A 23,135-nucleotide genomic window follows, 5' to 3' on the forward strand; every position below is an offset into this window, starting at 1 on the left:
GCCTTCGTCCCCACTCCCAGCCTGGCCTCCGCTCCCCTCCCCACAAACAGCTCTGTGACCCGCAGCCTACTCCTCCCTCCTCCCCCTGCACCTCCATCTCCCTCCACATACACCTCATGTCCCAGGGGCCCTGTTCACATCCATCACTTATCCCCTCTTCCCACACTCCCCCAGTCTCCTTTCCTCCTCTCAGAGCAGAAACCCCCCATGTGAGTGCCGGCCCAGTCCCCCGCTATACCCTGGGCCCCAGCACCCCAGCTCTGTCTGGACTCTCTTCCAAGTCCCTCTCTTAGCGGATGCCAGGGTGGCACCAGAACCTGCTGTCGGCCCCAACTGCCAGGGCCTGTGCCCCCTCCGGCTCCCCCAGGGCTCCTCTTCCCCTTTCTCCCCTCAGTCAGGCCCACTCCCTCCTCTGGCCCCCAGCTCCCCGACTCACACCTCCCCCTCCGCCTGCTGTCACTGGGGTGTGGACGACACTAAACAATCTCCCTCCAAGCCCTTGGCTCCTCACCCAGAGAGCCCGATCTGTCTGATAGCGTCCCCGGGATGGCAGGGACCCAGCTCCAACACAGGGCTCCAAAAACAGCCCCTCCCGCCCCTCCCCCACACCTGCCCCTTCCCAGAAGGCCAGCTCTGCCACCTTCCAGAATTCTGTCTCGGCACCTGGGAGTTATCTAGGATTCCTGTGGGTCCTTGTGCCCCCAGTAGCAGGTGCCGGGCCCACAGACCTCACCATGGAACTGCTGCCTCCACCCCCTTGTCCTTTCCACTGCCAACACACTTGGGGCCCTCTCGGCCTCTGGTCTGAAGGACAGAAATAGCCTCTCCCTCGACCCAGCCCGCACCCACTGGAATCTCAGGCTTCCTTCAACACAGCTGGGCTCACATCACTCCTGCTCAGACACCTCGGGTGGGGGTGGGGGTTGGGGGGGGCACATGACTGTCTTCTGAGCATCCCTTGCCACCCTGTGCTCTTCAAGGCTAGGCTTTTTCCATCGAGACCTCTCTGTGCCAATCCCGCCTAGCTTTCGAGGACCCCTCTCAAAAGCCACCTCTTTAGTGAAGTCCTTCCCGGCCCCCACTGGGTGTAAGCATCTCTCCTCTGTCCCCAGAAGCCTCCTTTATGATATTTGGCATCATCAGCCACGAAGCAGAACTTTTCGGCTAGAACCTAAATTTCCCTGGTGCTTCTGGCTCTGTGCCCCGCCCCCTGCCATGCTGTCATTCTATTCTGTCGTGCTGTGCACAGAAGGAGGTATTTGCTGAACCTCAGGAGTCTACAGGACCAGAGGATGCCTGGAGGAATGTGAACATCCTGCTAGCCAGCCATCTCCAAGAAGTCTCCCCACATCTGGAGAGACTTCGAAAACCTGGGGCCAGGGCAGCTCCGGAAGGATTATCCCCTCAAATCCTGCTTGGCTGCATCCTCAGCGCCTAAGACAGGGCACCTCTCTCTGGAGGCCAAGAACTCCTGGAAGGCCCAAGGGATAGGCTTGGGATGGGAGGTGTCCACAAACCCTTGTCCTTGAAGGCCATGTGTGGGGTGTCCCTGCATGTGTGTATTTTCCGAGGAAAGAGTCCCTGGTTTTCAGCAGAATCCCAAAGGAGTCTGTGAATCCCTTCAAAGTTAAGGCCTACCACATCTGGATCCTGCCCCCACCTCCCTCCCCACCCCCAGCTTCCCTCGCCTTGAACAGCTGACCTTGCTCACTTATAAATAGAAACCCTCCCTGGACATGGATCTAGAGTGACAGGATGGGTCCAGAGTCTGAGCAATGAACAGAATCATCACCTGCCCTGTCCTCTATCCAGACCCTGCCTCTCTCTCATCAGCAGCCCAGAGACCCACTGAACCACATGCCCTGCCTCCTCCTCTCTCTGTTGTCCCTCTTCTAGAATATGAAGTTAGCCTGTGCCCCCAGGACCCCAGAGCCAGGAAAGGGGTAATTAGGAAGCTCCTCTGTCCCCAAGACCCCCTCCCTGCACCGCCCCCACCCCACCTCCTCCTGGAGCAGCTTCACTGCCCAGGGCAGACCTGGGCTGAGACAGACTCTCTTCTGAGCTCCGGCAGTAGGTTGGGCCATGGGTGCCTTGTACGCAATGCCCTGCAGCCCCCAATCTGCTCCAGGCTCAGTGCTCCCACCCTAAGCGAAATCTGGGTCTTGTCCTTGCTGCTTCCTCCCTTCCAAATCTCCAACTGGTGTCGAGTCCTATGGATTCAGCCACCTGCCAGCCATCCCCGGGCCTCTTCACTCCACTTCCAGGGACAGAGATGTATGAACCGTCTGGACCGCTGCATCCTCTCATTGGCCCTCTCATTGGCCTCCCCCTCTCCTGTCTCCCTTCCTTGGCTCCAGAGAACATTTGATAGAACACAAACCTGCTCATATCACGGACCTGCTTACAACATTTTTGGGGAATCTATCACTCTTTCCTATGCCTCTCAGGACCTGGCCCTGAATTCTTTCCAAACTGGTCTCTTGTAACTTGTCCATCCCAGCCCCCACCCTGTGCCCCATTCATTCTGAAGTCCTCATAAATCTCTCAGTTTTGGTGTCCGGTGGTTGGTGCCTCTGACCCCTCCCTCATCTTGTGCCCTACACCCCACCTTTCACTGGCTACACCTTGCTCTTCAGACTCTGCTCCCAGATCACATCCTGCATGGGGCTCTTCCTGAATCCCTTCGCTGGTCTGGATGCCAGACTACTCCACACATCTCTCTCTGAGCACGTACTGCATCAAGGAAATGTGACTGTTCACTTGCTGGTGGCCTCTCTGAGAGGAAGAACGCAGTGTCCTAGGCCGAGTGCGTATGTCTCTTCCTGACCCCACAGTCAGTGACATCATGCTGCTAGTTTGACATCGGTTATAATGACAGCATTTACACCATGGTAATTGGTGAATGTTATAAACACCACAAAATCAAGATGTTTTTCCCCAACTCTGATGCACAGGAAATGTGTGTGGGAGGGAGGAATGGATGGGTGGATGGATGGAGAGGGGAAGTGATGCAGGGAGGGATGGATGGGTGCATGGAGGGAAGGATGGATAAATGGATGGATGGATGGATGGATGGATGGATGGATGGATGGATGGAGAGGGGCAGAAGTCGAAGGAGAGGAGGAGGGATGGATGGAAGGAGAGAGGGTGGGATGGGTAATTCACAAGTTCTTTGCTCCATGTTCTGCTGTCTCATGGACGGGGCACAGGTATGCTTGCCCTCCATCAGGTCACCCTTCCATCCTCAAGTCACATTCTTGCTCCCTCCTCAGTGCCCTGTGTCCTTGTCCTCCTCACTAGTTTCTCTAGGAGAAGCAGTCCTACATGTCTCACCAGCCAGTGGGTTAAGGGCAGTGGAGGGGAGCAAGAGCCCACGACAGCATGGGGCCTACCTTGGGTAGGGTAGCATATGACAAAATGGGGGCTTCCTCTGTTGGTAGAGGGGGCAGGAGAGTGTCACCATCACTGGTAGGAACACTGAGTGAGGGATAAGGTAGGTGATGGTGGGAGAGAGGACAGGCCTGGGGAGGCCAGCTGCAATGGGCAGGGAAGAGGGCTGGGCCCCTTGCTGGGGATCCCTAATACCAGAATCCTTTCCTGACCAATTCCAGGATCTACGGACATGGTGGCCTCGTTCAGGGCACTGCAGGGAGACCATGAGTCTCTGGCTCCTCTCCTCTGTCGGCACGTGCTGCCACTCTCCCTCGGGTCCTCCCCCAACTCTCTTCCTCAACTGGTCCCCCTCTCCCTGTCTGGGAGGCTCCATCTAAGCCCGTGTCCACAGCCCTGCCCTGAGTGGCCTCATCTGCATCTGGGTCTCATCCTCTGTCTTCATCTCCCTCTCCGTATCCCTGATATCTCTGTGCCTCCATCTGTCTCTGTCTGGTCCCTGAGCGTCCATCTCTCCCCCTGTATTTCTGTCCCTCTTGTCCCCGCATCTCCCTCCTCCCATCTTCATGCCGGCCTCACTCCCCACAGGCCTTCATCTTGCCCTCTGGGACCCCCTCTTCCAGTCTCAGTCTCCTTCTTGTCTCTGTCTCTCTGCCCCCGCATCTCCTCACCCTCCTTCCGGCCCCCCTCCGCCCGCTCCCGCTCCGGCTCTGAGGCTCCGAGGCGCAGATGGCGGGATGTTCACGCCGCAGTGCCTGCAAGCACAGGGCCATGGCTGCTTCAGGGACTTCTTACCCGCACCCCCCCTCCCACCGCCCCTGAGGCTGAGGGCAGCAGTCAGTCATCTGCCCGGCCTGCTGGGGACTTCCACTCACCCCTGTGGGGCCCTCTGCAACCAGGCTCTGGGACAAACTCCTCCCGGGAGCAGACACTGTTCCACCACCGAGTGGGGACCCCTGCTGCTGAGAGCTCAGTGGGGGGTGCCCCCTGCTGTCCTCAGGGACTTGGGCAAGGAGATGCTGTGAGCATCCCTGATGAATCCGTTTGATTTCCTCCCCAAGGGGGTGTCCTCCTTGACATCCAACTGAGAAACTTCTTGCTGTCGCTTCATCGGCCATGATCTCTGTGACTCAGCTTCCCCCCAGTGCAGTCAAGCGCACCCGACAGGGCACATTACAGGATGTGGCACCCCCCAGCGAAGGGAGGCACCTGGCCGCAGCTAGACCTGATGTGAGGGAGAGGCGACTCATGGAGCCAGGGTAACGGGAGGGCAGGGTCTGCCCTCACCAGCCTGGCAGAGCCGAGTGCCTCTGCCCAGGGGGCCGGCTGAGCGGGGCATGTGTGCGTACACCCACGCCCACCACAGTGCCACGCGCCCCACCTGCTGGCGCCGCAGCTGGTGTCCTGCCCCCTCCTCAAACCTTACCTACAGAAAGAGGCAATCTGGCATAGCCACCTGGGGGCAGGGGGAGCCCCGAGGCAGGAAAAAGGGGTGTCATCATGATGTGATGGTGACGGAGGAGGGGCTGGGGCTGGGGTGTGCGGGCTGGACAGGGCAGCTGGGTTAGGAACCAGTGAGGGCAACGTGGAAGGCACAGAGGGCAGCAGGGTGGGAGAGGGGGCTCTGATCCCCCTGAAAAGTGAATATCTCCTATCAGCTCCAGCCCTGGCTTGCACCAGTGCTCCCCAGCCTCGATCCAGCCCCTCCCTCCCCTCCCCCAGGAGCACCCCACCCCCGCCACACATCCTCTCAGTTCTGTTCCAGGAAAGGTCAGGCTCTGGCAGCCCAGTCCCCTGCCTGAGTCCCAGGGAGGCAGGAACACCCAGGAAAGAGCACAGAAGGGCCCGGAGGGGCACCTGCTTACTGCCTCCCTCCTTTCCTCGAGAATTGGCCAAGGGGGTGACCCAGAAGGCCAAACTGGAGTAAAGGTCTGCGTTCTGGAAGGAATCCTGTTGGAAGGCCCAGTCAATGTGGTGGCTCAGGGGCAGGGGGGGTTCCCCTAGGCCACCCTTTGTGCACTTGCACAGCCCTGGGAGTGAGAACAGCCACCTCCGGTTCAGCCCAGATCCCATCGCCCGCTGCCATCGGCCCCACGAAACAAGCCTGCTCCCTCTTCCACATGATAGCCCTTCAAATATTTGAAGACAGCTCGCCTGTCCCCGCTGAGCCTCCTCTCCTCCTGACTAAACATCCCGGTTCTTAAAATGCTGCTCAAACGTGATGGCTTCAAGTCTCTTCAGCATCCGAGGTGTTCTCTTCCGCCCAGCCACCCCACTCACAGCAAGGCTCCCGGAACGGAGGCCGGGAGCAGATGGCCTCCCTCCCTACCGGGCGCGCCTCAGCTCCACCAGGGCGCAGACACCAACCCTCTCCTCCTTGCCCCTGCCCGCTTCCAATGGGTCACACCTGCAGTTACTGAGTCAGGTGCATCCTGGGGTGGGGGAGGGCTAGCAAGGGCCGGAGGATCCCCCAACACCTCCTCTCCCCTCTGTATCTTCTCCAAAGGCCCAAATCTCTTCCAATAAATAACATGTCCCTCCAGAGAGGCCTTGCCCACATCTGAGCCTTGCCATTCACCCACATCCTTCAAAGCCCACCTCCTCCGGGAAGCCTTCCCAGATAGAACACACTCAGCTCAGACCCTGTCCCTGCCCCGGGCAACCTCCAAACACACAGCCTGTGTGGCATTTACTGGTTTTCACCCCCCAAAGTCCCCACGCGTCGGTACCTCTCCCTTCTGTCCTCCTCCCTTCGATCAAGCTAGCAGCACAGAGAGGAAATCGGACACGGGGGTGGGAGGGAGGAAGGCAGAGGGTCCCCAGGCCCAGGGACCGTGCCCTGGCACATGCCCCTACCTGTTCGTGGTACTCGATGCCCATGCTCAGTGTGTTGACCAGAATAGCAATCATGATTCCCCGGCCAAAATACTTGCTGTCCACGATCTTTCGGAAAGTGTCACAGATCAGCCTCCAGAAGGCCAGCACAGAGTTGGGCTCTGCGTCCAGCCCCAGGCTCTGTCGGTGCCGGCTGTGAGGGTCCCGGAGATCACCGTGCTGGGCGTCTTGCGTGAGCTCGTAAACCGCCTCGCTGTCTGAGTCAGGCATCTCATGGCCGGCGAGCTCCACCTGCCCCGCCCCCGCCCGGGCACAGTAGGGGCAGCTGTCTGGACCACAGGCTCCACTGTCCGCCTTCAAGCAAGGGCTGGAGATCTTGCAAGAGCTTTGGCAGGTGCCTGGGACAGGAGGGTAGAGGGTTTCTGACTTGGGGTGGACTTTCCCTCAAAGGGCATAGAAAGTGAGTTGGGAAGTGAGGGGTTCTTTCAGTGATAGGGGTGCTAGGCACTTAATGGGTCAGGGGTACTCCGTGTCAGCAATTTGGGCAGTCCTGAGCAACAGAATGCACCCCAATGTGAATAGCATTCCACTGCCAGTCACTGATGGGTGTTCTGGGCTTTGGCAGGTGGCTTTGATGTCCTCTGAGGTCCTGGGCAGCTCTCCTGTCTTAGGAGCCATTAGCAAGGAGCCTAGACCATCCCCTCCTTCCTGTGAAAGCCAGCCCCGCACCAGCACTTCTTGGGGTAGCATTTTCCAAGGGATCCTTATGATACACCCCCACAGATGTGTGCTCATGTACACACACACACACACCAGACACAGGCACACACGTGCCTTGGCCATACATTTGCATACACGTGTGTACTGTGTATGTATTCACACTATTTGGGAAGAACACACACCTGCACAGCTGAACGCAAGCGTGCACAGACACATGCACGTTATACAATGCACGTGTGCCAGGCCCATGTACACAGGGGCACGCATCCTGACCAGACAGGAGCACCGCCCTTGTGTGTGCACACATTCAACCGCACATGTCAGACTGTGTGCACACATAAACATAAAACATGTGTGTGCACATGGCCACATACACACACCGGACACCTTCCTGCACACACGTGCACACACACACATGCACGCCAGACCGCATACGCTCAGGCCCACAGTGACCTATCCCAAGACACCAGCGTCCATTTAAATTGACTCTGATCCTGGGATCTGAGAGCTGCAGGGCATGTGGAGGGCACGCAGGGAGAGCACCCACATGAAGTAAAGGCCTGGCCCCTTGTACACATCCAGTCACGTGCCCCCTCTGACTGCACCCAGGAAGGCTCACCGGCAACCACGGCGGCCCGCGCCCTGCCTTCTACACAGGACGGAACTGAAGCATACGTGCATGTGACTGGCTTACGCCCCGTGGCAGGGTAGTGGAAATGCTGGCACAGGCATCCCTCGCACGGCATTCTGCGATGGCACCTTCCTGTCCCAGCCCACATTCCCACCCGACATCCCACACATATCCCACTGCTCCCACGTGCCACAGCCTTCCTGAAACCCAGGCCCCCGGCTTCGGCTGCCATGCGTCTGTCTCTGGAGGAGGGCCCGCCACCCCTGTCTGACGAGGGGGGGGACGCCCACAGACACTGAGTGTCTCACTTCCCCTGTGACGCCGGGTGTTCCTCCCACCAGACTAGCACCCCCTGAGAACTTCCTGCTCCGGGCCCCCAGTCTCCCTGTGGGGAAGGAATGAAACTCCGAGTCTCCTTGGGGGAGACATCATGCTGCTGGCCACAGTCACACACCATTGCCCCTTTGGGCCTCGCAGTGTAGCGTGTGGGCCTCAGAGTCAGATGGCCTTGAGTTCACCCTGCATCAATAGCACAACCTTGGGCAAGTCAAGCACCCTCTTCGGGTCTCCTTTTTCTCATCAGTAAAATGGGGACAACATCTAAACTGTTGAGAGGATCCAATGGGATTCTGCCCACAGAGCATGTGACAGCCACATAGCGATCAGTCGACAACGGCTGACCTCAAAGAGCAGAGCAGCAGGTGCTCACTGCGTGATCATTCTTGTTCCCATTACAACGTAGGAATTCAGATTCCCATTTTAGCAGATGAGACAATTAGGGCTCCAAGAAGCGAGGGGACTGCCTAAAGTTCCCAAGGCCTCAAGCGGCAGAACAGGAATCAGAGGCCAGTCCTTGGGACGCCAGGCCCCCAGCCCCCTCTGGGACTTCGCCTGGCCCCCAGACAAGGGTACACACATGCCCCACCCCAAGCTCTCACCTGTGCTCTGTGTCTCTAGCAGCTTGTGCATGGAGCTGTAGGGCCCGGGCGGGATGTTGAGGCTGGTGAGGGTGGGGGGTCCGGAGGTGGGGGCCACCTCCACAAGTGCTTTCTCCTTCAGCATCTCTGGTGGAGGGCTGGTGTGCACAGTGGGGTACACCTTCCCGCTGCCCACAGTCCTGCCCGACGCTTCGGACGGTGATCTGGGAGGGGGTGCCTGACAGCGGACCGGCTCCAAGTGGCAGTCGGCGTGGTAGAAGCTGTGTACAGACTCTGCGCCCCCCGGGGGGCCCCCGGAGAGGGCGGGTGTTGAAGGCGGCGGCAGCATGAGCCGGCGGGCCCCATTGGCATCCCTGTCCTGGATCTCCGGGCTGGCCCGGGGGGCCCGCAGCGTCCCGTTGCCCAGGTGGTAGTGGTGGTGATGGTGGTGGTGGTGGTGCACGAGGTGGTGGACAGACGGACGGCGGTGGGAGCGAGAGCAGCTGCCGCCGGGTTGGGGCTCCTGGCCTCCGCGTGGCACCGGGCTACTCAGCAGCCCGGCCCGCACACCGGCCGCCCGGGAGACCTGGGCCAGCCTGCGGGCCGCTTTCCGGAGGATGTACACCAAGTACTTGAGCAGCTCCTCATAACAGCTGCCCGGCTCCGAGAAGCTGGCCAGGGTGCTGGCATTGGACAGGAACCGCACGCGCTGCTCCCGCATCAGCTGGCTTTCCCGCTGCTTGGTCTCTGAGAACTGCGTGGCGATCACCACCAGGCACAGGTTGATCATGAAGAAGGAGCCCACCTGTTGGGGTGGGGACAGGAAGAGGAGAGGTCCTGAAGAAAAGGGAACCGTGCCAGTCACTGCATACCCAGCACTTCCTGGCTCACGCCAGGCGCCAGGCTCCGCAGTCGTCCATCTCCTTCTATTCTCACGACAGTCTCAGGAGGTAACACTTTTCTAAGTTTCACTGGACAGGTGAGGAAACAGGCTCAGAGAGGTCAAGGCCTTGGCCCAAGATCATTCTGCTAATGCACAGCAAAGCTGAGACTTGACCCAAGCTCTATGGAATTCCAAGATCATTGATCACGAGTTATGGGTCCCGATGGCATCCTGCAACGATGACTCCCACCCACCCCCGCCACCCTCCAGCCCCTAAACATGTTCATCCATGGAGATTCTGAGCACCCCTCCCCAGTTCCCATTAGGAGCAGAGAAGACTGTAGAAATGAAGGCGATCTTGGGGACATGGGTTTTTCACACTGGATTGAGCCTTTGAGGTCTTGGCAAAAACACACTGCTCCTGAGACTCCTGTTTGTAGTCTCAAGTCTAACTGCACAACCTTGACCTTGATTGAGACCCTTCATCATGGGACCTCACTATCTTCATGATCATTGGCCTTGCCTGTATCTTTTTCCCCCTGTGCCTCTCCCCTCCCCCATCCAGGTGATGGACTGAACCCTGAACCCTGAAGACTAGCCAACCTACCAGTCTTGACTAGCCCACACTCCCTCGTCCCCACCTCCATGCCTCAGTTTCTCCAGGACTCCGGATGGCATTGCTGGGACAACAATCCAGAATGAAGGAAATGGATATTTATGGTGACAAGGCAAATTTTTTTTCTAGATTGTGTCCTAGTAATTATGATAATTAGCTTCACTAGTATGATTCCAGAGAGATGTTTGGAAGATTCTTCCCGGAGTGTGTGGGCGGAAACTAGGCCCCTTACCTCCCTGTCTGCTTCCGTCCCCTCCCCCAAGCCCAGGGAGAGAAGCATAGTGAAAAGCCCACACTTTCCAGAGGTGCTGGCCTCACTCTGCAGGTTATGGTGGGGGGAGGTGATGGTGGGGGGCGGGAACAGGCCCCAGGTGCAGCCCCTCATCCACAGGCAGGGGTGGGAAGGATGGCCTGGAAGCTTTGCTCTTTCTCAGAGCCTCTGCTTCTCACCGAGAGCTGCCTTATTCTGTCTCCATCTCTCTCTGGAGATTGTCCTGAGTAGATCTTAATCTTTGTCTTCATCTCATTCACTCAATATCTGTCCCTCTCTCTTGCTCTGTCATTGGCCTCTTGGTGACATGGAGAAGGGCTGGACTTGGAGTCTGTAGCTTGGGGTTGAAGGTTGGCCCCACCACTTAGCCCAGTGACCAGGCCCTCTGAGGCTGAGTTCTCACTTAGGAGGTGGGACGACACCCCCTCCAATCCCCCAACCCCCACAGGGCACTGAGAGGATTAAGCACACAGCAGATGTCACAGCACACATCAGCAGCTACACCTGCCTAGCCAGATTAATCTACGACCCCCCGCAAAGCCCCTGATGGGTATAGACAAATGAGGAAACGGAGAGGCCAATTGAATCATGGTGAGGATTCCATGCACCAGCACGGAAAAAGTGCTTAGAGCAGGACTGGCTCATAGTAAGGGCTCAATAAATATTAGCTATAAGTAGTAGCAGTCCAATTATTAACTATGAATGGGAATGATTAAAACTATTAAATATTGCTACTTTTGCCTCTGCCTTCTACCCTCAGGAAGCCTTGGAATGTCTGGGCTGGAAGCAATAAGAGGTCAGGCCTTGTTTCTCAACACTGAGGGATGAGGATCGGGGCTGGTGCAGTCCTTTGTTTGCAGGACTGTCATTTCAGGATATTTACCAGCTCTCCCCAGCCCCCCAACAAAACGCCAGTAGTGCTTCCCCAGGCCCCATACGAAAACAAGACCACCCTTTGCCAGTTACAAATGACCCTGAGAGGGGTGATATGAGTTTGGGCTGAGAATGAGCCAATTTACTGAGGCCTAGGGTGGGGCTGGAGGCCTCATGGGTGCCAGAAGTTACAAGTGGTAGTAAGTGATAGAACCAAGCCTTGAACTTGGATTTCCTCTGGACTCCTCATGACAGGTGCCCTCTCTGCCTGGCTCTCTATGGGACCTGTCTTGAGAGCTTGAACTTCACACCCAACACCTTCCCCTCTCTGGGTGCCCCACCCTGTGTCCCCAGGACCCCCATTCCCCCAGGGGCCCAAGGAATCACTCACGATGATGAGGAGGATGAAGTAGATGAAGTTGTAGAAGGAATGAGCATCCATCACGAAGTACATGATGTCGACCCAGCCCTCCAGCGTGATGACCTGGGGAGGGTGCAGAGGGACAGGCTGATTTGGGACGCCCCCCAAAGCCACCTGGGGCCTCCTTAGAGGCCCGACCCCCATCCCAGCCCTGAGGACGGCTGCTCTGAGGCCAGACTGCATCTTGGCGCATGCGTTCTGGGGACCCTCCCAGTGCCCAGGCCGCCCTACCTGGAAGATGGCAATCCAGGCGTAGCCGATGTTGTCGAAGTTGATGGCGCCCTTGAAGGGGTTGTGCTCCCCTGCGGAGCAGTTGGTGTAGTACTGGTTCCAGTTGACACAGGTGGTGTTGCTGGAGCTGTTGTAGGCCTCATAGTCCAGGCCGCAGGGCGGGCCGCCACCGCCCTCCCCGCGCAGCGTGGGCACGCTCCTGCACGAGCGCATGCCGTTCTCCCGAGGCTGGGAGCAGATGAAGGGGTTCTCGTCCTCATTCTCCGTCTGGTAGTAGCGCTCCAGGTCCACGCTCAGGGGGCTGCAGAGGGGACAGGGAGGAGCTGGGGGTGGGGGTCTCCAGGGAGGGGGCCCAGGAGAACCAGCTGCATGAGCACACGGAGACCTGCGAGTTAAGCAGGGCCGGGACCAGAGTTGGGCACGCACCAGGCAGGGGCAGGGGCAGGGATCTCTGGGTGTGGGTTGGCGGGGGCCCCAGGAGTGTGAGGACTGAGTGTGAGATTCCGGAGTCGGGACAATGGAAGGAAAAGTCCTAAACGGATGCACATGAGGTTCATTGTGGAGCTTGTGGGGCTCCCCATGCCTGTGCTGAACCCCAGATGGATGAAGCAAAAGTCTGTGGGGGGCGGGGGGGTACCCAGGCCTCCGTGACGTTTGGCGAACCAGACATGCCACCAGTGTGACGACAGAAATGTCAACAGCAACAGGGACTGAAGAGGCCCCAGCCCCACAGCCGCTCTCAGGCCACGCCCACCCTGGGCAACACTCACAGGCTGAAATTCTCCGGCAGGAAACAACGGTTCCGAAGGAGCCCTGCCCACAGCTGGACGCCAACGATGCCGAAGATGAAGAAGACGAAGAAGCAGAGCAGCAGGACATTGCCCAGCATGGGCAGCGTGTCCAGCAGCAGCGTGACAAGGATGCGCATGCCTGTGGGGGCAGAAGCCACGCTGGGGGGGGGGGCAGGCTGGCTGCCTTGGGCCTGGCAGCACTCCCAGAGGAGGCCCATTGGGGCTTCCAGGGCACAGATGCCCAGCTCAAGCTGGAGGGGAGACCAACAGACACCTCTAACTCCACAGGCAGTCCGGGCAGTCCCTGCCCACTATCCCTCCTGGCCTATCCATCTTAATCAGGGCACAGTACCACCAAAGACCAGACACGGTGATGGAGGTTTCCAGAGCTCTTTCCTGCACTGCAGCCCACCTAACTCCTCACATCATCTCAGCTTACAGATGAGGATCAAGGGTGCCAGGGGGCCAGAGCAGCCTGGCTTTCTGTCCCTGGGTCCCCCAACACACACACACACACACACACACACACACACACACACACACACACACACCCCTCCTACTTCCTTCTGTCACCCAACACAGTCACCTAAACTTTCTAAGTTATCACTACTGTAGTCACTGGGGAAACTGAGGCAGGGAACTCCAGGAGGGACATCAGCTGACAGGCTCTCTGAGAGTCAGCCCCTCAGCAGGGGTCCAGATGCCCTGAGCTTCGCCATGCTTCTGAGCCCCCTGCCCTGAGTCCATTCTATGCTTGATACAGATCCCCACATTGGGATACCAGGAGACACAAGGCTGTCTTTTCGAGTGGCCATCAATTATCAAGTCCCTCTGCAGGGAAAGCCACCACAGCTGTGTCCCACCAGGCCCAGTTGGAGATACTGCCTTCCCTCCTCATTCCAGGTCCAGGATCCAATCACCTTACATGGGCTGTGTCCTACCGGCCCCCAGGCCATCAAGCCCTTGTTAAGCACACAGACCTCTGATGACCAGTTTTGACCCCCAAAATGCCACGCGTAGCCCCCTGCCCCTCCAGGGAAAAAGCTTCTGAGCAACAGCTAATTAACCCTCTTGGCAACTGCAGCTGCCCTCCCCAGCCGTTCCAGCCCAGCCTTCTCACTCAGTCCCTCACCCCCTCCTCCAGCCCCATCCTCCCTCAGCTCCTCTGTGCTCCAACTGAGATCAATTCCTCAGGGTTTGCATTAAGGGAATTACACCAGTGGTTAGACAGAGGCCTATAAATCTGCCAGCCATCACCTGGGGTGGGAGAGAGGCGAGAGCATGCCCCTTGTCTGAAACTCCTGTTAACACCAACACCCCACCCACGGAGCAGCTCTGCCCACCCAGAGGCAGCCGCATCTCATACACACACACACACACACACACACACACACACACACACACACGCACAGCATAGAAGGCTGCTGCTACATCAGGCACAGAACCCCAAAACACTCCCCTACCCCTCATTTCTGGAACTGCAGTGGAGACCATTTGCAGCTTGTGTAGGTTGGGGAGTTGCAAAGGGGGCCTGAGCAAGGAGGGAGGGGCAGGATGTAGGGGGAGCTAGGGCTGCCAAAGCTTCGCTGGCTCGGGAAACCAATGCGGTTTAATTTAGATAATGGTCCCGGCAGTCAGTTGCGGCAGCGGGTTGGAAGGGGGTGGGAAGGAGGAAGGGGACACAGGCAGAGCATGAGACATGGAGTGGCCTTCTCTTGAGAGAAGTCATGCTCAGTGTGGCCAGTGTGGCCTCACCAATGAGAACCAGACTGTGGGAGAGGCTGCTATGGCTCCGGAGGGAGTGGTCTTTTAGCTGAAGGGAGGGGTCATCCAAGACAGTTCTGAGACCCTGACCCCAAATCAGCCTAAAATAAGGGGGACGGTCTTTCCAGTTAACTCTCCCAGTGCCACAGCCCAGTATGGGGGCTCCGTTCGGCTCCAGGGGCTCCCCACCGAGCCCTTCTCTGATGAGGTCTACCTCAGAATGCCACCCCTCACCCCCGATAAGGCCCCAATAAGGCCTATGAGTGGTCAGGAGGTAGGGGTAGGTGGGGTCTGGGATCCCCATATTCCACCCAGGGGCTGAGGGCCAAGGGGTCACTCACTGGGCACCCGGTTAATGGCCCTGAGCGGTCGCAGCACACGGACTGTCCTGACAGCTGAGAAGCTGACATTCTGCAGGTCCAGCGAATACTCCAGCATCCTGTAGGGAGGGGCCCAAAGGGAGGCCCTTTGAGTCTGAGGCCACCATGGGGGTCAAAAGAAGTCAATGAGGAATCCTGCGGCGGTGCTCCTCCCCATCCCCCCCTGCACAGCCTCTGACCCCTTCCCCCGCCTCCACCAAGGGTATCTGAAGAGCCAGCTCTCTGTCTGGAGGCAAGGCCACCCCCAAGCCAAGGACAGCTCCCCATCAGAGAATGAACAGGAGGGTTCGGATGCAGGGGCCATGGAATTCAGAAGTACAGGCTCAAGCACTACAGGCAGGGCAGCCTGGGACCCTCAGTGGACAGCCAGGGAGAAAGCATCACTGTAGGTGGGCTGGGGCCGGTGCCAGGACCTAGAACCCTGGCCCTGGGGTGGGGGCTGATCTGGTCATTGCTCCTGCACCTCCAGCCCAGGCCCTCACCCTGCAATGACGATGAAAAAGTCCAGGCGGTTCCAAGTGTCTCCCAGGTAACACTTTTTCCCAAAGATGCCCAAGGCCACCATCTTCACCACCATCTCCACAGCGAAGAAGGCAAAGATGAAGTCGTCAAAGGCCTGATGTGGGGACAAGAGGCTTTGGAAACTGAGAGTGGGGAGGGGGACCCCCCCCCACACTCCCTCCCGGGCTAATGGGGTCAGGCCTTCTCACAGTGGAAAGTGTCAGCGTTATTCAGATCAGGAGCTGCCCCCTCCCCGCACCACACACACATGCACATGCTCACCTGCAGGATCCGGCAACGCTGCGAGTCGCAGGCGATGTCCTCACATGGCCGGAACATGCCCAGGGTCACACAGTTGAGAAGAATGACCAACATGCTGATGCGCTCAAACCAGGTACCCAGGCAGTCAAGGAAACAGCTGGTGGTGCTGGAACCGAGCCTGAGCCTTGTCCCCCTCCCCCACCCTCGCGCCTCCTGCTCCCCTTCCTCCCACCGTCCTCCCACCGCTACCTGAGATGCCACCTGAGATGGAGCCGGGTTCGAAGGGAGAGCCCCGGCTCACCTGTCTGACTGACCCCAGCCCCGGGCCCACCTTAGCCATCACCTCTCTGGACCCAGATTCCTCAGCAGTGAAGTAGGAAAAGCCACAAATACCCTGACTATTTGCACAAGCCATTCGGGGGATAAAATCGATCGTGCTTATGGAAATGCCAGACACTGAGAGCGTGCTGCTGAATCTGAATCCTATTCTCCCTACCTCGCAGAGAAGATGTGAGAAGCAAATGAGATAATGTATGTGAATGTGTGACACAAACCTCACGTCGGATTATGCCTGCCTTACAGTTTACCAAGCACTTTCACGCCATGCCACATCTGAGGCTCACAACAGCCCCCTAAGTGTCGGGGGTAGATCCTTTTCTTCCCTGGAACCCAAGCACACAGAGGCCCCAGAGAGCCAAAGTCATGTACCAAAGGTCATTAGAGAAGCCAGGATGAGACTGAGGTGTCCAAGTCCCGGATCTGGGATAGTCGTTTCCAGAGTTGCCTAGGCCTGCAGGGAAAGGGCTGTGAGGACCGTCCCGGTGCCAGACAGACAGGGAGAGCTAACCAACACGGTTCTCCACCGCAGCACAGCCTCAGGCTGCCTCTCCCACCACCCATCAGCGCCCCCCGCCATTGAGGCCCTCAGACAGCCTCCAAACACACTCACTCATTTCAATCATGAGGACCCACTCCACATCAGGCCCTGTGCTAGAACTAAGTCTGCACACACAGGCCCTGAGTCTTTTCCACGTAGCGGGTTTTATTAAGGGGCTCACTTCCAGCCCATGAGCAGGAGAATGTACAAAGTGGCTCCTGGATCTTAGAAGGTTCTGGACACAGGACTGCCAGTTAAGTGACCCAGCATCCGATTCTTCCCAAAGAAAATGCAAGGTGGGGAGAACAAAGAGGCTAGCAAGGAGCAGAGATAGAGACTGGGCGAGGGAGGGGGCTCAGGGATGGAGGTGAGGAGGGTGTCATGGTGGCCCACGACATGACCCACAAAGCCAGACGGTGGGGCGCAGAGGGCCTAGAGCAGATGGAATCGTCCTGTCAGACCCCCACTTCTGGAATGAGAAGGCTCTGGCAGGGGACCCCAGGGCTTTCCTCCTAGCTGGTCCCAACCACCCCCCCATCTCTGTCTTGAGCCTCAGGCCACCCCGCTCTGCAGCAGCATGCAATGCCTTCAGTCCCCTCCCAGTCCTCCTTCTGCCACCCAGGCCCTTTGCCCCCACATTCCTCCTCATTGACAGGCACCCAAATGGGCCAGAGCACTACAGTTTCCCCTGCCTCCGCCTTCTCCTCACAAGAACAAGAGTAAAAAAAAAAAAAGTAGTTCTAGGTTTTTGGGGTAAGTAGATGGAAGAGGGAAATTAAAAAAGTGCTTTGTATCCATGGAGCTGTTTTCCAGAGTGGAGCCTGAGCCCAATGGATCGCTCCCCAGAATGGGGGTCAGCCAGGGGTCACCTTGGAAAAAGCAGGATAGGGAGGGAGCTCTCTTGGGGAGATGATCTGGAAAGAGAAGGACACGATTACCCTCAAGAGCTGGTCTTCTCTCCCCAAGTTAGCCCCCTCCTCTCCTCTGCAGGGAAGGGACCCATGTGAGCCGCTACCTCTACAAGGGGGAGCGTGGGTAGCTCTGTGGGGAAGAGAACCTGGGACCCCTGTTTGGGCCCCTCTAGCGGCAGTGACTCCGCCAGATGCCGTCTGTGCACCAGTCTCATCTCTCTTGCTAAGGCAGGGACACTCTGATACACCTTTACATCCCCTACAAAGCTTACAGTGCTGCCTGGCCTGTAGCAGATGATCAATGCATTGGGAAAATGAATGAATGAATGAATGAATGAGTGAGTGAATTGATCCATCAATTCATCTCCCTGCTTAGAAGCTGGAGGTACCTCCCTATTCACTTTTTCCTGCCTTGTTTGCCACAACAGTGATAAATTGATAGTGTGGGGGGGGGGGAGAGGCAGAATGACACCACAGAGGAGCTGGGACTCTTGTCCCCACCTTTATATGCTCACACTGAGGCCTCTTATAGCTAGATTCTACCAACCTCCAAAGAGCCCATCTCCAGCTCTTAACCAAGGAACCCCTCTGGCAATTCAGCTTTACTCCTGGGTACATCCTGTCTGCTCTCTACCTTTCCCCTCTCCCTGCAGGTAAACATAAACAGACAGGGAAGACACCAAGGCACAGGGAAATTTGGGACAATCTGAACCGAGAATTAGTAATTAATGAAGATGGGGGTCTTTCAACCCTTCTCAGGGTAGGGCTCGTTTCCTTGGGAACACGGCCTTATGTCACTGTGTGATGTTCTTCTGTTGCTATAACGACAGGAGAACATGTCACCAGGTGGTGTGGATTTGTTGCTATGGCAATCAAAGGGACCCCCCCCTCCCGCCACGAACACACATGAACTCCCCTTAACCAGACTGCTGTCTTGTCCTCACGCGGGGAAGGGAAAGCAGGAGACCCACAGGTTATCAGGTTGGGGGGAAACCATGTGACAAATCCCCATGGCAACCGAGGGAACGGGGGACACTGGTTGCCATAGTGACTATGAGAGACCTGTGCAGTCACATGTCTACTGTTGCTATGGTGACTGTCCGGGCTGGAGTGGATCCCAAAGGGGGAGGTGGGTAGGAGAGGGGAGGCTCTTTCTTCTCCCCACAGCCCACCATCAAAAGCAGAGAAAGGAAACGGCAGGGCGAGGAAACACACTTCCATTCCCTCCTCCTCTTGTCCCTCCAGGAGAGAACTGGAGCATGTTACCTGTCCCACTGAGTCCTCTCCGTGGGGCTTTATGGAGAGCCCTTGCCTAGCCTGGCAGCTGTAAGGGAGAGGGGGCAGAGGAGAGGAGGGAGGAGGCGGGGGCACCTCCGGGGGCATGGAAGCTGGGGGGTGACTGAGAAGGCAAGCAGGCCCTCCCAGCTGCCCCAACTGGAGCCTGGAAATCTGAGACTGTGGAGCGCTGAGGAGGAGACGGGCCTGAACCCAGGAACCCTGGCCTCCCAGTATGAGTTGGGAGGGTGGGACCCTCGTCTGGTCCACCCTATGAGAGGCGAGTGTCTAAAGGATTCAGCATTTCCCGGGGGTGGGTAGGGTGGGCTATGTGACTGGGACTGGGCAGGCGGAAAGGGGGATTCCCCCAGTCAAGCCCCCACTCCCACAGCCCGCTCCCCAGTGGTCTCCTTGATCCAGCCTGTGGGTGTGTGGGGAGAGAGGTTTCCAGCTGAACTGAAAACTGAAGCCCGAAGAAAGGCAGCCGGCCCCACCCAGAGACAGAGACGTGAGACCCAGAGACACAAGAGAGCCGGCCTGTTGGAATCTTTGGAAGGGGAAATAGGCCAGAAATCTGATTCAAACGTCTGTGACTGTGTGTGTGTGTGTATGTGTGTGTGTGTGTGTGTGCACACACACACATGTGTGAATAGTGTCTGTCGCCACCCTGGCTGAGGCAGGCAGGGCGGGGTGAGGGCTGGGGCGGGAGCAGGCAAGGGGTGAGGGGGGGCTGAGTGGTGGGGGTAATCCCAGGAATGGCTCCAGCTGGCGCCATGGGTGATGGGGAGTCCCCCAACAGTTCCGTGGAGTAGAATGGGTGTGTGACCCAGGAGGACGGTGGGCCTGGGGCGGAAGGAACACTAGGGCATGCTCTGTTTTCCCCAGGCCTGTCCCATTCCCCAGCGTCAACCTTCCTACCCAGAACCCCCTCTGGAGAGTCTGAGGTTTTAAAATGAGAAGAGGGAATTGGTGAGAAGACAGGAAGAATGCCCCCCTCCCATTTCCTCTGAGGACCAAAATGGAGATTTCTCTCTAGGTAAGCGACACAGGCAAACTTGGGGCACTGGGACAGTGTGGCGAGGAAAACTCCAGAAATTCCTGGTGCCCTGTCCCCTCCAGACACACACACTCAGACACACACACAGTGACGCAGTCGCACACTCACACTCACTTCTGGAAGCCATTAGGGCTCCTGCTTTTCGGGCCTCCCCCTTCTCCTCCCCCTACTCCTGGCAGGCTCCCTTCTCCCCCTTTGGCCCCCCTCCCACTCCCCCTCTCGGCATCCCAAATGCCAGCCTGTGATTTCCAAATGAGAAAAAGCTGTGCTGGGCTCTGAGCTTGGAGAAACTCCTACACAAACTTCCAGATGTGACACAACAGCCGGAGAGGGAATGCTCAGGACCTCCTTCCCGGGAGGGGCCACACACTCCCTCACACTTCTAGAAACACACGCTGGAAAGTCCAACACACTCCCCTATAACTGGGGAAGAGGGGACCCTTCTGATGTGAGCACCCCTAGTCTTCCCAATACCAGCGCATGTACCCTGAGCCTCTCTTCCTTTTTGCTGCCCTCCCCTCCCCCCAACACACACACACACACACACACACACACACACACACACACACACACACATACACACACACACACACCTTCCTACCTGGGTCTACATCTCCTCTCTAGGAAACCTGGTGTCCTAAAGAGGCTAAAAGAGGAGGGGCGGAGAAAAATGTCAACAAAAGTGGAACTCGCTTCAAATAGTGGGGGAGGTGTCCCTGCATCTCTCAGCCTCAGAGGCGCAGAGAACCTTGTGGAGCCAAGGGAAGCTTCCCTGATATGAAAGAGATAGAAGGGAAAGACTGAGGTCCAAGAGTCAGCCCAGAGCCCCCCTGGCAATGACAATACAGGTTTCCCCCGGCGCTCAGGTGTGACGGGATCGGTGGGGAACAGCTTAGGGACTCCCTTGCCAAGAAACTGTTCTCAGCCCATCCTTAGCCAACCCAGGCTTAGCGACTTGTCTAGACCTAGTGATGCCAGCACCCAACATCCCAGACGTAGGTCTGCTCCTCCACCCCCAAGACGAACCCTGAGGTCCCACCTCTCTTTCCTCATTCCAGCCCTCTCCACTTGCTCCCTCCCAGAGCCCCTCCAGGAGGGAATATGCACCGAGACCGTCCACTAGCACCTAGCGGAAGGGCAGGTGGGGAGATGCTGGCCCAGAAATCTGGTTGTTTTAAGGAAGAGGGAGAAGGGAGAGATCTCACTATCCCCCCTGGACCCCTGAATGGAAGGGAGTGGTGCTTTCATCCCCCATTCATGGAGAGGAGAGGTGGTCAGGGGTCAAGAGAAGGGATGCGCAGAGCCCGTCCTCTCAAGAGACTTTTGTTCCCCAGGTCCCTCTCTACCATGGAGAAAGGGGCCTCAGGGTAGGAGTGGGGAGGTCCGGGAGGAGTCAGAGCTCTCTGAGACCTCCTACCTCTCTCTTTCGGCAGCTCAGAGAGAAAAGAAGAAGGGACAAGGGATGGAAAGAGGGTGTCATGAGGGGAGCTTCTGAAAGACCAAAAGACCAGTGGGGTGTAGAGGATGGGGGGTGGGGGGGGCCCAAGCTCACATCCCTGCTTTGCGCACTAGAGGCAGTAGAACTGCAGAGAGTGAGGGCGGCCCCAGGCTCCCCCCCACACCTTCCCCAAAGCAGAGTCCTGGCTGGGCTCTCAGGGGTTACAAGGGAAACCTGAGGTCCCCCACCCTGGTCCAAAAGAGCCTCTGGGCTGGGAGGAAGGAGTCAGGAGAAGCTGTCAAGACCTGGGATGGCATCGCACCCCCCCTTCCTTCCGGCAGTGACGGGACCCACCCGGAGCCTGGAGCCGGGCATTAGTCAAGCAGCGCTTTGTTGTAGAGGCTGAGGGGAAGAGGCCGAGGGGCTGGGGGGCTGGGGTCTCCCATGCCACTCTGGACCAGGCAGAGGACAGGGGGCACTGCTAAACCTATCTCCCTGGAATGTGGGGCTTGCATTCCACAAACCCAGCCAAGGACCCTCTGGGGTGCTGGACCTGATCTTAGCGGAGCAGCTCACAGCCTCGGCTGTTCCCCCCAGTAGTTTCTTGGAGGGCCACGGTCTCCCATACCTGCTCTGCCCTCAGGCGGGAGCACTCACGGTTTGTGAAAGGGTAACTTGGACCGGCTCGATCCCATCCCCCGCTTGCCAAAGCACTCGCCACAGTCTTTCTCTCTACAAGAAAAAAATCTAGCACAAAACTCCCCAACCCACCCTTAAGCACCCCACACAGAATAAAGAAATGGGGAGAAAGGAGGCAGTCCGGGCACTGGGCTCCAGTTGAAAGGGTCTCTACTCCAGTTCTGGGGGCAGACAGCTTCCCCTTCACCACATCTTGTTCTCATTCTGCGCCCCTGACATCAGCCGCCGCCGGAATCTCCTTGTTGTGCCTCCAACCCGCGGGTGGGGGTGGGAGAGTTAGGACCCGGTCCCCGCCCCCCCAACATCTCCCTCTGGGTCAGTAAAAACCTCAGCCTCAAGGATCAGGTTGGGGGTGGGAATCAGACCCTAGAATCTACCTCAAACTTTGAAGCGGGGGGGGGGGGGAGGAGGGAAACCCTGGAGATTGCAGTCCCCCTCCCCTGTTCCCGCAGCTTCCTCCCCACCCCCCAAACTCGGAAACCAAACCCAGCTCGCTAACGGGCGGCGGGCGGAGTAGAGCTCCCAGGCTCCCGAAGCTTCCCACATCTGGAGGCTGACGACCCTCCCCTGCCCACATCTGGAGAGCATCCAGCTACAAACCAGCGGGGGCACGTCTCCTCTCTTTTCTTGGCCTGGATCCCAACCCCCCAAGGAGGACTGAGGTGTGTGTACCGAGGTGGGGCTCGTCTGGGGTTCCAGCCAAACCTGCTGGCGTCTCCGCTCCCACTCTGAAGCCCCCTCCCTCCCTTAGCAGCCTCCCCCCATCTGCCCACCTTCCAGGCTCACTTCTCCGACTCACCTGGCTTTCGGTGCCCTCCGGCGGCGCGGCCCGCCCCCCTGCGGACCCCCCAACCCGGCCGTCGTGCCCTGGAGGATATGGGTTACAGACCGTGCGGAGGCACCAGCTCCGCGGGCGGCTGTCCTGGCTCAAGTAGAAGAAAACCACCGGGGCCAGCGCCGGGTACGGCAACCCCTCCGCCTCGGAGTCCGCGCTGCCCGGGTCCTTTTCCGCCGATCCCGGCCCCGGCCGGCCCCCGGCCCCGGACAGGTCGTTGAGCCGCATGAAGCTCCGGGGCTGTCCTGAGTCCTCGGTGCCCGCTCCATCCTCCTCCTCGTCCATCCTCTGGCCAGCCGGGGCCCCGGGCGGTCTCGAGAGGGGCGAGCGGCGCCCCTCAGAGGAGGTGTCCTCACGCAACCGGGGGGCCCCGGCGGGGGCGCATCTGGGGGGCTCTAGGGCGCAGGCTGAGCCCCCGGGAGGGCCAGTTCAGCCCAGCTCCCCCTGCCCGCAGGGGCATGCTGCCCGCGGGGCGCCGGGTCGCAGGGAAGCCCCGCCCGGCGCGAGTCCCGCTTCCCCAGGGCTCCTGGGGCCCCCCGGGCCGGCCGGCCGGCTCCC

The 23,135-nt window shown here is 58.4% G+C and overlaps 1 protein-coding gene and 1 long non-coding RNA gene across 24 annotated transcripts in view; one reads left to right on the plus strand and one right to left on the minus strand.

Moving 5' to 3' along the window:
* CACNA1G (calcium voltage-gated channel subunit alpha1 G) overlaps positions 1 to 23,108 on the minus strand; it is a 61,064-nt gene extending 37,956 nt beyond the window's left edge. For 21 of the 23 annotated variants that reach the window (XM_029927342.1, XM_029927344.1, XM_029927341.1 and 18 more), the window contains exons 1-9: positions 22,621 to 22,862; positions 15,507 to 15,618; positions 15,206 to 15,339; positions 14,685 to 14,782; positions 12,559 to 12,718; positions 11,789 to 12,089; positions 11,528 to 11,620; positions 8,515 to 9,298; positions 6,247 to 6,623 (exon numbers count right to left, since the gene is read on the minus strand). In XM_029927342.1, the coding sequence (XP_029783202.1) occupies positions 6,247 to 6,623; positions 8,515 to 9,298; positions 11,528 to 11,620; positions 11,789 to 12,089; positions 12,559 to 12,718; positions 14,685 to 14,782; positions 15,206 to 15,339; positions 15,507 to 15,618; positions 22,621 to 22,862 (2,301 nt within the window). Of the gene's footprint in view, positions 1 to 6,246; positions 6,624 to 8,514; positions 9,299 to 11,527; positions 11,621 to 11,788; positions 12,090 to 12,558; positions 12,719 to 14,684; positions 14,783 to 15,205; positions 15,340 to 15,506; positions 15,619 to 22,620 lie in introns of all 23 variants that reach the window. The other 2 variants (XM_029927340.1, XM_029927356.1) reach the window with 2 other exon arrangements.
* LOC115281803 overlaps positions 22,270 to 23,135 on the plus strand; it is a 5,570-nt gene continuing 4,704 nt past the window's right edge. Inside the window, exons 1-2 of the long non-coding RNA XR_003904409.1 lie at positions 22,270 to 22,406; positions 22,523 to 22,703. This is a non-coding gene — a long non-coding RNA (uncharacterized LOC115281803). The remainder of the gene's footprint in view (positions 22,407 to 22,522; positions 22,704 to 23,135) is intronic.

This window comes from Suricata suricatta, chromosome 17, assembly GCF_006229205.1.
Source record: "Suricata suricatta isolate VVHF042 chromosome 17, meerkat_22Aug2017_6uvM2_HiC, whole genome shotgun sequence".
NCBI lineage: Eukaryota > Metazoa > Chordata > Mammalia > Carnivora > Herpestidae > Suricata > Suricata suricatta.